The sequence below is a fragment of the Paroedura picta genome, chromosome 13, assembly GCF_049243985.1.
Source record: "Paroedura picta isolate Pp20150507F chromosome 13, Ppicta_v3.0, whole genome shotgun sequence".
NCBI classification, from domain to species: domain Eukaryota; kingdom Metazoa; phylum Chordata; class Lepidosauria; order Squamata; family Gekkonidae; genus Paroedura; species Paroedura picta.
The window spans coordinates 19,141,226-19,157,670 of record NC_135381.1 but is presented as its reverse complement, the minus strand read 5'-3'; the positions used below and the strand labels follow the sequence as shown (position 1 = coordinate 19,157,670).

The 16,445-nt window shown below is 46.6% G+C and overlaps 1 protein-coding gene across 1 annotated transcript; it reads left to right on the top strand.

Moving 5' to 3' along the window:
• On the top strand, positions 1–14,658 carry LOC143822401 (uncharacterized). Its single transcript, XM_077307486.1, has 3 exons — positions 1–164; positions 6,539–6,664; positions 13,626–14,658. Exons 1-3 carry the CDS (start codon positions 50–52, stop codon positions 14,168–14,170), a joined length of 786 nt encoding a protein of 261 aa, XP_077163601.1. The 5' UTR covers positions 1–49; the 3' UTR covers positions 14,171–14,658.
• The last annotated feature ends 1,787 nt before the right edge of the window (positions 14,659–16,445 follow it).

The window sequence follows — 16,445 nt, the reverse complement described above, 5'->3', positions numbered from 1 at the left end:
CCCTGAAACAAATTTATATTTTGAGATAATTCTTCAGGGGGATTGTAGGATGTTACAGACACGACAGTGGTCCCAAGTAAGCAACTCCTCTTGGGGTCTTTTTCTAGGTCCTTCAGCCAGTGGACAAGGCTTGGAAAAAGAGGTGGATTATCTCGACTTCCCAGGTAAGAACTTAAGACGGGAGAACGGTTTCCCTCCTCCCCTTCAGGGCAGAATGGAGCTGGTGGGAGGTGGGAAGAGCCTCGCATGGTTGCCACATTTTTGAAGGCTCATTTTTGCACATCAAGGACAGATCTGCAAAGCATGACCTGACCCCTGGCAGCGGAGCTCAGCTGTATTACCTCCTGCGCAGCTGGTGTCCTTTGCAAGCAGAAGGGACTGCCGCCTTGATCTCCGCTGCACTGCAGCAACATCTCTGCAGATGGTTGGAAGGTCTACTGCAGTTTGCAGGCCAGCAGGGTCAGGTGACCTGGAAAGCCTACAGGGTTCCATCTGTCCATACAACCCTGCTGGGTTTGACTTGGCTTTGCGGTTGCTCAGGGCAGGCTAAGCTGGCCACAGAACGGTTTGGATCCCTGCTGATCTGCTGGCTTGCCTGTGTTCAGTGCCAGGCCTGACGAGGTGCAGGCGGTGCTTCAGGGAGACAGAGGCCTTTGAAAGCTGACTCTCCCTAAGCACATTTTTGGGTGTGTTTTTACGTGGTCAGGAAGCTGATGGATATCATAAGGTGAGGTAGACTTGAGGCATTTCTCTGTCCTGTGACTGGAGATCCTTCTATCCAGAGAGGTTCAGGATCACCCCAGCATCACAAGCTGCACGCTTTTCTCCTGCTTAGCGAGCATGAGAGGCTCTCGTCCCAAACTGAGGCTCCCTCGATGACCAGATTGTCCCACTTTTGGAGGGACATCGGGGGGCACCTGGAAAATTGCACTTATGTTAAAATTAAAAATATATATATTGCAATACTATTTTTGCGTTCTATACAGCAGTGGTTCCCAACCCCCGGTCTGGAGATCGGGACCGGTCCATGGATCAGTCGATACTGGGCCGCAGCTCCTCCCCGTCCTCCTCCCCGGCTGCTGCCTCGGGGGCTGCCCTGCCACTCTGCCGCCGGCTCACCTTTGATGCTCTCCAGCGGCCACCATGGCTGGGACTCCCCCTCGGCATGGTACTGCGCAGCTGCTGCTGGCAGCGCCCCCCAGTGGGCAGCGGGAAGTCAGGGGGGCCGGCGGGAAAGCAAGTGGAGCAGGGGCTCAGGCGGCGGCAGTGACTCCCTCGGCAAAAGACGACCCCCCCCGGGCCTTAGTAAAATTGTCAAGCGTTAACCGGTCCCCAGTGATAAAAAGGTTGTGGACCACTGCTATACAGCACAGGTTATTTTTTTAAAGCACAGACTGTCCTCAGCCCTGTATCTTGTTCCCCCCATGTCAGGGCCAGCAACATGTAAATAGGCATGGGTGTCTATCTTACTGCCTGTACTCCCATCCTGTGTTCTCCTGCCCTCTCTGGAAGCCTCCTGCTTCCTGCAGCATCCTTGCTCCTTCTTGCTCCTAAGGGCAGGAGGAAGGGAAATGGCCTCCACTTCCTCAGGTACCATAAACTTCGGTCATGGAGAAAATCAGATCTTCGCCCTCACCGAGTGCTTAGTAGGTCAGCTCAGCTTCTGTGGGGCCATCTCTTCTCCTCCTTTTCTGTAATCCTATTAGCCTCAGAGAATGGATCGAGCTATAACCGGAAAAAAGCCCCTCTCTTAGCAGCACTGCTGACAGCTTGCCTTTTAAATCTTTAATAAGCCTTAGCTTCGGCAGCAGCTCCAATCTGCAGGGGAAAAGCTTCAGGAGGACACCCAGCGACTTGGGCATGCTGAGTAGTTGCTCGGCTGGAGGAGGAAGCAGCTGGGATGGCTCTCCCTGCCCCCACCCCCGTGGCGGTCACTCTGGGTACAGCAGCAAAAGCTCCTCCACTTACCTGCCAAGACCTCAAGGGGGGAGGTGGAGGGGCCAAGAGTGTTCATGACATGATCGTCTTGCAGGCTAGTAAGCAGATTAATTCTGGAGTTTGGATCTATAATGCAGCCAGGTGTTTAAAGGACTCCCACACCTTTAAGAGCACCAACAAAGGGACAGTTCTCACAGGTGAGGCTTCTTTTTGTCACTACGACGCTCCAGGGGATGCCTGGAATTACAACTGATGTCCAAACTACAGAGACAGGGTTGACATTTTCCACGGGTTTCCATTTGAAATAACCCCAGTACATGGAGAGTTATGTGCCAATGTGATACCTACTAGGTTAAAAACATATGTGAGCAAAATATTGTAAACTATCACCATTATTGAGGAAGTAACCACTGAGGACGTTTTCCTTTTGAAAATGGGTATTGTCTCTAGAAACTCGCTTTGGTTACTCCTGTTTATTTCTGCAAAAAAAAATTGTTGTTGTTAGTTGCGAAGTCGTGTCCGACCCACCGTGACCCCATGGACAATGATCCTCCAGGCCTTCTTGTCCTCTACCATTCCCTGGAGTCCATTTAAGTTCGCACCGACTGCTTTAGTGACTCCATCCAGTCACCTCATTCTCTGTCTTTTAATTTCTTTGCTGCAGTCCCCATCTGCAGTGATCTTGGAGCCCAGGAAAATAAAATCTGACACTACCTCGATTTCTTCCCCATCTATTTGCCAGGAATTGAGAGGGCCGGATGCCATGATCTTACTTTTCTTGATGTTGAGTATCAAGCCAACTTTTGCTCTCTCCTCCTTCACCTGCATCAACAGGCTCTTTAGTTCCTCTTCACTTTCTGCCATTAGAGTGGTATCATCTGCATATCTGAGGTTGTTGATATTTCTCCCTGCAGTCTTGATCCCAGTTTGGATCCAATTGGATCAAAATAAACAATGGCAAAATTGGATTTTAAAAAGAACTTTATTATGCAGCTTGTGAATGCTTTTTTATTCAGTTTTGGCTTCCCGAGGAATTGACAGTTCTATTTTGGACCAAACAATATGGTGGCAAGACGGAAAAGACAGTGTTGCTGATGCCATGACATTATTTCCAACCCATAAGTGATATCACACCTACCCTGCAACACTCTAGGAAGCCCACTAATCTCAATGGTCAGAGTATTGGTTTCCTAAATTGTCATGGGGTGGGTGTGATGTCACTTCCTGGTTTCATCCAGAAATGACATCACATCATCAGTGGTGCAGTTTTTCCTCCTCCTGCCACTGCATAGAAGCATCCTGACAACCCTATGCAGAGCTCTGCTCCTCTGGAGGAAATAGCAGCTTTAGACTCCTTGGTATCACACCTTCACTGAGCTTCCTTGAATTGCCCCCCCCCCCACTGTGGTCTCCCTAGCTGCCACCTCTTAATCTCAAGGAATTTCCCAAAACAGATTTGGCAAAAGGTAACCAAGGGGAATGTTGTTTTCTGTCCAGACTCTGGTGAAACTTCAAGGCTCATAGCAGAGAGAGCTAATGTTGAGTACACAGGATCCTAACAGACATTAAAGATGGGTGTGAAGCTTGAAGCAGTGTCACTGCTCTGAATTTCAAGAATTCAGCAAACCATGCCCCCTCGAGATGCACAGATCCACCCCCACGCACACGGCTGTCGGATGCGTCAAAGGAGAGCTTGCTTTGAATTCCGGCTCCAAGGCTAAGCCGCACGGACCTGCTGGTGAGCCTTGCTCAGAAGCAAGCAGCTTCTTCCTTACAAACCGCCATCACCCTTGAACCCCCGACTCATTAGTGCACAGCCGGAACCTGGCCCTGACGCTGGACCTAGGATTGGCTGCTAATTTGCTGTGCACCGGAATCAACCTGTGCCAATTAATGGGAAAGAGGAAGTCCTTGCAAGAGGGACTAAGTAGTCGCTGTTTGTACACCGGGGGTCCTGCTGCTGGGGTGGCAGATGCTGTGCGGGGGAGTTGTGATGGTAATAAGCAGGGCTGTCTTCTCTGACCTGTTGAATAGGAGAGGGAACTTAGTGGGTCCTCGTTGTTTCTCTCCTTAATGCACCGGGATCTACTTATTTAACTGAGCTCCCACCCCAACCCCTTTTAGCTGTCTAATTTTTGTTGTGCTCATAAAAATTCAACTGAATCAAGCTGCATTTGTGAACAATTTTATATAAGTCTGAAAAATTTGCACTGAACAAAGAGGGGGTGGCTTTTTGTGGAACGTTCCAACAGAAAACTCCCCCACCCACCCCCTTTTCCTAAGATCTTTAGTTGTGGCTGTTTTGTCTTTGCTGGTGCGAGTGTGTGTGTGTATGCTTTCGTAGCTGAATTTTCATGGGTTGTTCCAAAAGGGTGGGGAAATTATTTGCCCATTCAAATCAAGGGCAATAAAAGGCCCAGTGCAGCCTTTCTTGACTTTCTTACCATTAAGAAACCCCTGAACCATTCTTCAGGCTTCAAGAAACCCCGGACGTGGTGCAATCGTGCAGAATATGGTTGGGAAGCAGAGCTGTGTACAAGCCTACCTGGGGCCCTTTCCCATCCCCCTCCTGGCTTATCTTGAGCTGTTTTGAGAATGGGGGTCGACATGACCCTATAGGGTCATATCATCCGATAAATATTTAATTTAAAAAATATTTAAAATCATTTAACTCCCATCCATTCAGGAAACCCTTGTAGGGCCATCAAGAGCCCCCAGGGCTTCACGAAACCCTGATTGGGAAAGCCTGGCCAAGTGTATTGTCCTCATTCTCCTTTGGCTTTGTGATGCCATTATATAATTTCCACTTGAAAAAAAAAAGTAGATTAGGAGTAGTCAACCTGTGGTCCTCCAGATGTCCATGGACTACAATTCCCATGAGCTCCTGCCAGCGTTTGGGAATTGTAGTCCATGGACATCTGGAGGACCACAGGTTGACTACCCCTGAAGTAGATGACACCAAAACGAGGCCACAAACAAAACGAAAGAAACAATGAGTTGGCTCCCTCGTCTCTCCTTTTGCCCTGGAAAATGACTGTGGTGAATGTATACTATTGCTTTGCTGCGGAGACTGACATGCAGCGGCTGTTCTCCTCTCCTGATGCCAACAACCTCATCTGGCTTCCCTGCTGTTGTCTTGACGCATTATTTGAAGGGTGAAGGAGAGATATAGGACACGCCTAACACATTATCCTTCTACTTTACAGCAATAAAAATGCCACTGGGGGAAAACATCTACAATTTGCTTCAGAGCATGATATTTTAGCTATACAAGCTGCAAAGAGCAGCTGCATACCGTCCCACATGGATATATCATAATTTTGAATCTAAAACATGCATTTTTTTTGTTATTCTGTGAATGCAGGGTATAGAGACTCATGTTTGCTTTGCAAGGATTTCATTGCCCATAAAGACTCATTCATAAGTTTGGGGATGTGATTGGCAGGGGAGTCATCATACAGCAGGGTAATTCTCCATTTCTGCTGATTGTGACACATTGAAAGTTTTCAGCACCAGGTGTTGAGATTATAGTCCTCTGCTTCATGCAATATTCTTGCCCCAGTGCATTCTGGATAATTTTGCCTCTTGCTTTGAAGTCCCAAGATAGCAAAATGTATCAACCAGGAGTTTTGTGAAAGACTCTCTGGTCTGCCAGAGCTGCAAATTCTTGGGGAGGGATTTTCTTCCCTCTGCTCCACTTAAAATGTGACCTCAGGGGTGTGGGCGTTCATATCTGCTGACTGTCCAGTGGATGAAGCTTGAGTCAGGATGAAATCAAGTCTATTTCAGCAAAATTGTCTCCAGCATAGCCCTGTTTTACTCATCAGGAATGTTATTTCAAGAAAATTATTTCTGTTCAGAAAGTTGCACGACGCTTGCATATAAATGAAGATGCATGTCTCATTCCATTACATGTTACTTGTGCTGCCATAAAAAAGAGAAACACATGACACACACACACACAAAAAGAGAATGTGATTTCAAAAAGTACTTCCCTGCCCATCTGGAAAATATGCAACAAACCCAGAATGTAGTGAAGCTGCCATGACTCTATCTAGCTCAGCATTGTCTGCTGGAGCTGGCATCACCTTTCCAAGGCCTCAGGCAGGGAAACACCTGCAACACTTGAATGGAAGATCTCCAGAACTGAGCCTGGGACCTCCTATGGCACTTCTTCCCTTCTTCCCTGTGGCCGGGATGGCAAAGCATGAAAGTTGCTGTTCTGCCAGCCTGAATTCTTTGGTTTGACACTTGCTGCTCCTTCCAGCACTCCTTCTGAGCTGAAGCCAAGATTTTCACTTGTACAAAATTTCAAAATTCCAACAGGCCTTTATATTTTTTGGTCTGGAATATTTTAAGTTTTTAAATCTATCCCTCCGTGATATTGAATGTTAAGGCAATGATGTTAAGCTTCCTGGTTTCCCCTTTGAAATCTGTCGTCGCATCCATAAATGAGATGGCTGAAAGCCATTGATGTTGGGGGTGGGGGGGGGGATAGATTTGAATGTTTGTCCATTCAGATTTGGAGAAATGTTCTTCAAAAATCCTTTCCCCAGATTCCAACAGATTAGAATAAGTGAGATGTTCTCTCTCTCTTTAGGAAGTTCGTGGCTCACTTTGTCAGCTCCAGCGTCAGCAGAAGCCGAGCGGAAGATCCGGAAGCATCTGGCCTCCTCTTCAGAGCCAATCCTGGATCTCAAGACAGAAGCTGCAGCCGTGCTTCCAGGTGAGGGGGTGGTTGATTTCCCACCTGTAGTAAGAACAGGAGACAAAAGAAAATCCCATGGCCTCTGTCACTGGAGGGGCACACTGCTGATACACGCAGCAGGGACAGGAGATTCGGCATCAAATGAGAGATTCACTAAAATCCAGGCATTCGAATATGACCTTTTTAAAATTTTGAAAATCCGATTTTTAAAGTTCTTTTAAAGAGGCAATAAAAGCTTTCTTCTTAACTCTTGCCTCCTCCCAGCAATAGGGAATGATTGGCACTATCCAGATAGAGCCAAACATATTGGGATACAGATGGGCAGCACTACCAGCTGGGAATGGAGGTCCCACTCCAGATGCTAGGTGGCACTTTTTTGGGGGGGGAGGGAGGGGCCATCAGGTTGCAGCTGACTTAAGACAACTCTATACAGTTTGCAACGCAAGGGATGAACAGAGCTGGCGTGTCATTGCTTGCCTCTGGGCAGCAACCTGGGCTGAATCTGCACTTACTTTGTTTATTCCATTGTAGATCCTGCTGAATCTAGATCGATTTGAACTCGGGTCTTCCACTCCCCCCCCCCATTGAAACAGAAAAGTGTTCTGCACAGACTTAGGGAGTCTCAGAAGGGGAGGGGTGAGCCAAGTGCAGCAGGAGCCTCTTTCTTTCTTTTCTTTTCTTGAATGAGGGGGGAGAGGATCAGAGACAGCAGAGGAGGGGTGGGAAACAAAAGGCAAATCTCTACTGACAAAAGTTAGGGCTTCTGCAGAGAGAAAATTAGGGCTTCCTCTTTAAGAAAAGCTTGGCAGCCTTGGCCAATCAGGGCTTCTTTACCACAGAGTCTGCTTCAAATGCGAAGCAGCTGGAGATCCTCATTGTTTCTCAATCCGATTCTTAAAATATTGAGGGTTAAAAGCACTCTAAGATATTGCAGGATAAAGGTAGGGTCACTCCGGATCAATCATGTTTGTTGCAGAACGGAAATTTAAATCGTACAAAATCAAAACAGAAATCGCATTCTGTGTAGACGGCAGGGACTGAATCGACCTGGGATTGGAATAAAAGCTCTGTGCAGACTCCACCCTGGACTTCCTTGGTGGTCTCCCTTACAAGTACTCATCAGGACTGACTCTTTTTAGCTTCTGTGATCTGAGGAGGTCATGCTAGGCTAGGCTAACCAGTCTGTGATATGAGAGACAAGTAGAGAGACATTAGTATCAACTGGGAAAACAAGCAGCTAAAACATTGTCCCAAATGTCAGTGAGATGAAGGGTTTGAGAATTTACAGAAGTTCACCCATTTGCAAATAAAGAAATGGGAGGAAAGAGGTGATCTGTTTTAAAACAAAAATCTAGCCTATGAACAAGAGAACCTAAATCTGCCCACCCCAACTTTTTTATGGGAATGGGAAGGCGACTGTAAGCCGCTTTGAGCCTCCTTCGGGTAGGGAAAAGCAGCATATAAGAACCAACTCTTCTTCTTCTTCTTCTTCTTCTTCTTCTTCTTCTTCTTCTTCTTCTTCTTCTTCTTCTTCTTCTTCTTCTTCTTCTTCTTCTTCTTCTACTTGCAGATGAATATCCTACTCCCCCCCCCCCCGTGTGGACTCATAGTGGTTTAGAACTTTGTTCTCCCCTCTTTCATTTTTTTCACAGCATCCGCTTTGTGAAGTAGGTTAAGCTGAGAGAATATGACTAACCCAAGGTCACTTAGGGAGCCAGAACACACTATCCGCTATGCCATGCCAGCGTCCACCAGTAAAGGCGCAAGCATCTCCCTATTTATTGTGCTGTACCCCCTGCCTCCCTGTGCTCATTTTGCAACTGGGCACCTTAATTGCTGACAGAACAGGGATTATTTTTCATCCATGCTTGCAGTCTGGCAGAAGTGCATCCCCTGAGTAAGGCTTGCTATCTCTGGGAATTTCATCTAGATTGAATTGGGGGTGGGGGTTATAGGCAGAAACGTGTTTCCCATTGAAACCCAAAGGCAAACTGTATGTAGTAACAAAAGATATAATGTCTAGCACTCCCAAAAAAAACCCAGAACGAAAGCAAACCAAAATGATTCTTTTAAAAATACACCTATTAATTCTAGCTTTTTCTTGGCAGCTTCAACCTTGCAGAATTTCTTCCCCTCCTGCTCCCCTTTATGCCCAAGCAAATGCCTTTGCCTACTTTCAGTGTGAAGGCCATCAGGAGGAAGACAACAGCTCTCAGTTTCTCCATCCCTAATTAAAACTCCTGGCCCTTTTCTTTGCTGGTGACAGCTGCTGTTTTGATTTTAATTCCACCTGACTCTGCCTGGACCTTGGCCCCTCACCTTGATACTCCTGAGCATCAGAGGAGTTCTTGATGCATCCCACTGACAGCGAAGGACAACAGAATGGCATGGAAAGCACAGGTGGTGATTTACTTTCAGCTTTGTTTCTTCCTTCAAGAACTCTGGCTTTTGGAGCTTCGGTGCCATAGCTCTACAGATGCTGGCAAGACCAGAGGAGTTTCTGGCTAGGCACAATTCAATGGGACAATTCAGTCTGCCTTACCTTAAAGCACTTTGGATGGCCAGACAGTTCCACAGAGCTGAGACCTCTCCAAGAGTATCCTGGGGGACTGGATCATGAAAAGGAAGATAATTGAGAGGATGTCTCAAGATGGATGACCCAAAGGCACTCCAGGATGTCAGTAGAGCTCTGAAAACCAGGGTACAGCTAGAAATCTGGTAGAAGCTGCAGTTACTTTCTAATGCAAAAGAAGACCATAGTGGGTCTATTCAAGTTCCAGGAGCATTTCAGGCAAGAGATGAACTACTTTGAGAATGGGGATAAAATGTGAAATTCCAAATGTTGCCCTGTGTAAATTTGGAATGGGTATTTCAGGAAAAAAGCAGAAGCTGAGAACAGATTTTAACAAATGCTACTGAACCTCTTATAGGAAACAACATACACCAAACTCATGGAATGTCTCAGTGGCAAGAAACTGTAGTGGAATAACTTTTTTAAAAGGTTCTATATTGGGTATTTACATTGATTGTCCAAACACTGTTTATTCATTGAAGACTTCTTTCAGTTCAGTCAGTCAGGACAAAGAAAAGGCCAGAGTTTTTAGGAGGTGACCTGATCATACCTTCCTGTAGAGTTGGAGGGGCATCACTGTTTGGACCCTCTGTTTTCAAACTGAAAAGGTCGCTACAATTTTCACTGAAAGTACAAAGGATCTTCAGATAGCAGTGTTTCATATGTTTAACCACAACTAGCTTAGCCTTAATCCTTGTTTTCCCCTACTTAGAGAGATGACCTGTCATTTCCATGCCTCACATCTTGAATCTTCCATTTTATATCCTGCTGTTTTCACCCTAAAAATAAAGCCATACAGAACAGGCTCAAAATATTAAAACTCTGTCCCAAACTCACTGGGATGAAGAATGCTGGTATGAATTAGCAGCCTACCCAAAGGCTCTCCCTAATACCCTTGTGATGGTGCTATAATTTTCTTGGGCAAAACACATCTCTAAAACTAGAAGTATTATCCACTGGGGATGGAAAGATTGAGAGTTGTTGGGTATAATCATTCTCTTTGATGACAAGCTATCGGTAAGTGTATTTCGTAGAGGGAAGCTTTACTTTGGCTCTAGCCATTAATTCTTTTTTAAAAGGTAACAAGCTGCTTCCCGATTTTAAAATGCATCTCTGTGCTAAACAAATGTCATAATACATATTCTTTTTCTTTAAAGTGCCGATAAAGGTTGCAGTGATTTCCCTGACCAGTTCCCCTCTGACTTGGGAGGTGCTGGTACTCCAATGAGTACTGCCAGCAAAAAATAAAAAGCCCTGAATGTTCTCAAACAGACAAAACAAGTCCTCAGCTTGGAAACCCGGCTCAATTACCAATACTGCCAGTCCTTTCACTACCCAGCCTTGGCACCCCTAGACACAGAGATGTTGTCATAGCAGTTAATCCTGCCTCAACATAGCCCGGATCTATCTAACAGCCCCTGTGATCCCTGCAGGAATCCGTGTGGCTCTGGGGAATATGGACCGGAAGAGTTTGCTCAGATCCTCCCTCCTCCCCATCACTCTACAGTCTGTTTTGAAAGGCAGAAGCAGTGGGGGTGGGGGAGGAGGGGAATGGAGAGAAGTATCTCTTGGATAGAAATATATTTTGGCATTTTGCAGAGTTTCTGCAAGAAATTAAAAACACTTGGCCTGCTGCAGACTGCACACCTTGGACTTGTTCCCAAACTTTCCATGTCACGGAATGGCCATGGCCAGAGAGAAGTGCTAATAAATCTAGAAATATCTCTTTTTCACACAGAAACAACCACAATCAACTGACATTATTCCACGGGGAATTGGTGGGTTGATGGTGCTCCTGTCTCCAGTAGAAGGATCTCAGCCATAATATTGTCTTCAGCATCAAGTTGTAATACAGGAAGCCTTTTCATGACCAAATGAAACTCAGTGCAGTTGGAGTAAGTGGGTGAGAGAGCTTGGACTTTGTCCATTCTTGGCTAGCTTGGTGTAGTGCTTAGGAGCACCGACTTCTAATCTGGTAAGCTGGGTTTGTTTCCCCACCCCTCCTCCACATGCAGCCAGCTGGGTGACCTTGGGCTCGCCACAGCACTGAGAAAGCTGTTCTGACTGAGCAGCAATATCAGGGCTCTCTCAGCCTCACCCACCTCACAGGGTGTCTGTTGTGGGGAGAGGAAGGGAAGGCGATTGGAAGCTGCTTTGAGACTCCTTCTGGTACAGCTGTTCTGACCGAGCAGTAATATCAGGGCTCTCTCAGCCTCACCTCCCTCACGGGATGTCTGTTGTGAGGAAAGGAAAGGGAAGGTGATTGGAAGCCGCTTTGAGACTCCTGTGGGTAGAGAAAAGAACCAACTCTTCAATATTTACGGCTCAGTTACTTATGCATCTTCTTGACTATAACTGACACTTCTTGGCAACAGCCTCCTCACTTACACTGAAACAGAAGGCATCAACCATTACATGTATCTGAGGAGGTGTGCATGCATGTGAAAGTTTTCACCCAGCTTATACCAAGAATGAAACATTGTTGGTCTTAATAAAACTTTGTTGCAGGACTGCCTTTTCCGTCCCCCACATCACAATCATTAAGATCATGTGACCAAAACTATGGAGGATCCCCGACCCAAAGGAAATAAGACTGGCTTCGACCAGGGCCAGGGGCTTTTCGGCCTTAGCCCTGGCCTGGCGGATTGCTCTGCTGAGGGAGATCAGGGTCCTGTGAGACAAGAATCAGAAGCTGATGAAATCTACGAAGCACTATATCAATTGTCATATTAATGCTATTTTCATCTGTTTGATTCTCGAGATTGTTTTGTGATGTTTGGCAGAAACAAACAGTAAGTCCCACTGCAAGTTTGCAATCTCAGCCTGTGGGGAACAGTGTGCAGGGACATGCATCTGTACATGTCTGAATGAAAGTAAAAGAAAATAACCCTGATGTGCTGTGATTGGAGGGATGCCTTCCTTCAAGAAACATTTGGGAAACAGTAATTTGCTGCAGCAGTCAGGAGTTCAACAGTCATAACACTGGGAAACAAACCTGATCTAACAAACCAAATGTCCCTCCTTGCCCTGAGGGAAATCTGTTTTCCATCACCCACCAAGAGCACTCACACTAAGCAGGCCAGCTAGTCATAGGTTTTATAGTTTTAGGTGAAAACCCATTGGCCTACTAGTGTCACCTGACTGGAAGTAGCTGGACCATCCTTTGGCTAGATCTATGCTGTGGTGTTGCAGAGATCAGACCAGCCTCTTCCTCTTAATTCTGACACAATCTAAGCATTTGGAATGATTCACTAAAACCAGGCCAGGGAGTGGGTACCCATGCTCTTTCTTTAGATGCTCATGTACAAATTGCTTTGCTGATTCATCACCAGATAGGAGTGGTCCCTTCATACCGACTTGGATTAGCCAATTTGCTTTTTAGGCATGATCTTGTTTGCATTTTCATGTTCTTTCATCTGAGGAAGAAGAAGAAGAAGAAGAAGAAGAAGAAGAAGAAGAGTTGGTTTTTATATTCCGCTTTTCTCTATCCGAAGGAGTCTCAAAGGGACTTACAGTCGCCTTCCCTTTCCTCTCCTCACAACAGACACCCTGTGAGGTGGGTGAGGCTGAGAGAGCCCTGATATTCCTGCTCGGTCAGAACAGCTTTATTAGCGCCGATGTGAGCCCAAGGTCTCCCAGCTGGCTGCATGTGGGGGAGTGCAGAATCGAACCTGGATCACCTGATTAGAAGTCCGCACTCCTAACCACTACACCAAACTGGTAACCATGTGTCTTGGCATCACCAGATGCACAACATTGGCAAATATATCTGTATCTGTACCCCAAGCCACAAACTGCAGGTAGGCAGGATACCAGGGATTTATTGTGAAACAGAAACCAGAAGACCCCATTTCCTGAAACTCTCTAATGTGTTATTTTACAGTGAACAGCACAGATGAAAACAAGATCTAACCAAAAGAGTTAATTATCTGCAAGGCAGGATGTGGACCTCTGCAAACTGTTAATGAGTATAACATGGCAATCTCTTGAATTACTGGCCTGTTTGGAATTATCTTTTCTACCTAATTTTTTTTGTTATTTGCATTTCTGCAATTGTTTCTGCCATTGAGGGTGACACCTCATACTTTGGATGAAGGAGGCTTCAACCTCCCCCTCCCCCCCAAAGTCACTGAATGCAACAATGCATTTGTTAGTATACCAGATGTTGTGCTTTTGGCTCTCCCACGCCCCCAAATTGTCATGATAGCATGTAGAATGAAGTCCTTGCTGGCTTTGCTTATCCCAATTCAAGGTCCCCAGGGCTTTGCAAATTGTAACATTTGGGTTTGCTTTTTTTCCCACTGTTACATTATTGGGCAGAAAGAGATATTTATATTCTCAACCATGGTTTCCATTTTTGATGCTTTGTCATGTGAGTTACTAACCTGTGTCTCTTCTTCCTTCTAGTGGCTACGGCCTCACTGAACACAACAGAAACCATCCCACTGATAGACCTAGAATGTGCACCTATAGCCAATGTGGAGGTTCCCCCCATTTTCAATGTGCCATTGGCAACACAAGACCCAGCCCAAATCCCAAAGCCCCCCTGGGATTTCTCCGTGGCTGGCTTCTGTGATCCAGAACTGCCTCTGCCCCCTCCACCTGAAAGAATCCCCCCTTCAGAAGCAGGATCCTTTGGGTCCTTGCCATGGCCGGAAGCCCCCGATGAGTGTGTCCCACTACGGCCCAACACCCTGGATCTCTTAAAGCCACTCCGAAAGCTGGAAGAGCTGAAGCAGATGGGGGAACGAAGGAACAGTGACAACATCAACGTCAAGGAAAATGGGCTAGAGAACTGCCCCAATATGCCACACGTCAGCGAGGAGAGGAGGGCACTCCAGTCTGAACTGGGGAAGTGCATTGAAGACTTCCGGAAAATCAAGATCCCTGCCTCTTTCCCCAATAAGAAACGCCCATGGCAAAATGAACTGCTGAAAAAATACAAGCTCTGAAGACTTCCCGGTGCCAAGATATTTCTCGTTCCGTGGGTGGGCTGCGGGATTCCACCCTCCTGGAGGAGGAGGGAGAAAAATGTGCATTAATTTTGTCCTGCTTGTGCTTCTCTGAAGGGTACTGAGAGAGACATTACTGGTGGCACTGTGTGGCCAAGGCCTGTCGAGAAGAAAAGGGGCGGCAAGGAAATCCGGCTCCCCCTGGGAGCACCCTGGCATCAGGGGACCAAAGGGCAGAATCTCCCCTCGCCCTTCACATGGATGAACACAAGCAGATAGGGGGGAAAGGCACAGGGCTAGACTGCTGGCTTGCCCCAGAATGTGTGGGATGTAATTCACCGACTTGTTACTGTAACAGCCTACACCCATATGAGTAGCATGGATCTTGGCTGGATTTCATTGTTTGTTGATATTATTTATTTGTGTCCTTTTCTTAACTTGCCTTTCCACTCTGCAGCTCTCAATTGTGGTATGCAATTGAACATAATAAAGCAATGTGTCAAGAACATTTGCAAAACAGGCTGCAGTAAGAGGAGGGTTGGGAGCACACATACACACATACACAGTTAACACGACCAGCAGCAGTACAGACACCCACCATCTCAACCACTGCCACACCTAAATCCATGAAATTAAAAACCTAGAGTGATCACAAAAACATCTACTCCTTCCTCATTGTCCCAAATTGGAAGCTACCACGATGGAAAGAGCATTCCACCAAGAGAGCCCTGCCATGGGCCCATTAGATTAAACTTTCTAAAGGTATGCTGCTCAGAACATGGTGAGGTTATAAACTGCTGCACTCTGATTCCGTACTGCGAGGGACATGGGGTAAGTAAGCACCAATGATTTCTTTTATTGGACCATTTCTGGTTGTATCTGCACCTCCCTGGGTTCCTTGTTCTTAAATATTTGAGTCACTGAGACTCTTCATTCTGCTGCTGCCAGCTCAGGAATGAGCAGACCATTTCTTTTGCTAAGATGTCATTCCGCTCCAAGGGAGCTCAGTTCTTCTGCTTGCTAATTAGCACTTGGCGACAACAAAAAGATGTGCTCAAGCTATCCTAGAAGACTTCTGCTTCCCTTTTCAAGGTTTTTGCTTTACTGTCTCTTGGAGCGTCACCCAGAGGAAGGAAATTCTCGGCTCAGCAAAGGTCCCCCACTGAGGGGGTTCTTTTCTGTTGCATCCTGTTTTGATTGATTCAAATGAGTAGCCGTGTTGGTCTGAAGTAGCACAATAAAATCAGAGTCCAGTAGCACCTTTAAGACCAACAAAGATTTATTCAAGGCGTGAGCTTTCGAAGGGTGCTTGCACTTGAAAGCTTACGCCTTGAATAAATCTTTGTTGGTCTTAAAGGTGCCACTGGACTCTGATTTTATCCTGTTTTGAGACAGTCACACAGGAAAGGTGCTTACAATGATCTTGGTGGCCAAGAAACACCAGGGAACTACATTGAAACCATCTTGGCTAACTGGTATTTGGCTTCTGCTTCATCCTGAATCCTGCTTCGAGGGACTCGTTGCTCCAAGGCCAGGGCAGCCCTGCTTTGACACAGGCCAGGGACCTGTTCACCTGGCTGGGTCGTCTCTCTAGATGGCCCCGGAGGCCTCTTCCAACTCTATGATTCTATAAATATCAGCCAATTCCCCAGGGGGAAGCTCTAATGTGTTTGCAAAACTTTTGTTGTCACAGAACTCATTGTCTGAGGTGTCTGAAAAGGCAGCCAGCAAGACAGCAAGTTTTACTTGCACTCCCAGCCACTGAGGTGAAAGTTTGCTGCAAAAGATGCCATCAGTTCAGAGAGTCAGCCGGTTCTGCGCAGGCAGAGATAAATGAGCCTCTGCTCACCTGGCCTGACTCAGCACTGCCCCCGCCCCCACGTAGAAAGGTGATGGCAACTCTGGCTAAGGGCACAAGATGATGGAAACCGCTGAGAGATAACAAATTGCAATCACGACACATTAGCAGGCTTGGGGCCAGTGGAGCTCGGCTGGTGCTGGATAGAGAACTGGGGGGCTCAGTTGTTAAGCTGATGCAGCACTGAGGCTTGGCTGTTCCTTCTCTTTTTGCAGCACTTCACTTCTCCCAGCTTGATGGGAACTACTTGTCCACTACATCAGAGGTAAACCTGTGGTCCTCCAGATGTTCATGGACTACAATTCCCATGAGCCCCTGCCAGTTGGCAGGGGCTCGTGGGAATTGTAGTCCATGATCACCTGGAGGACCACAGGCTGACTACCCCTGCACTACATCATGGGGGAAACCCTAAAAAAG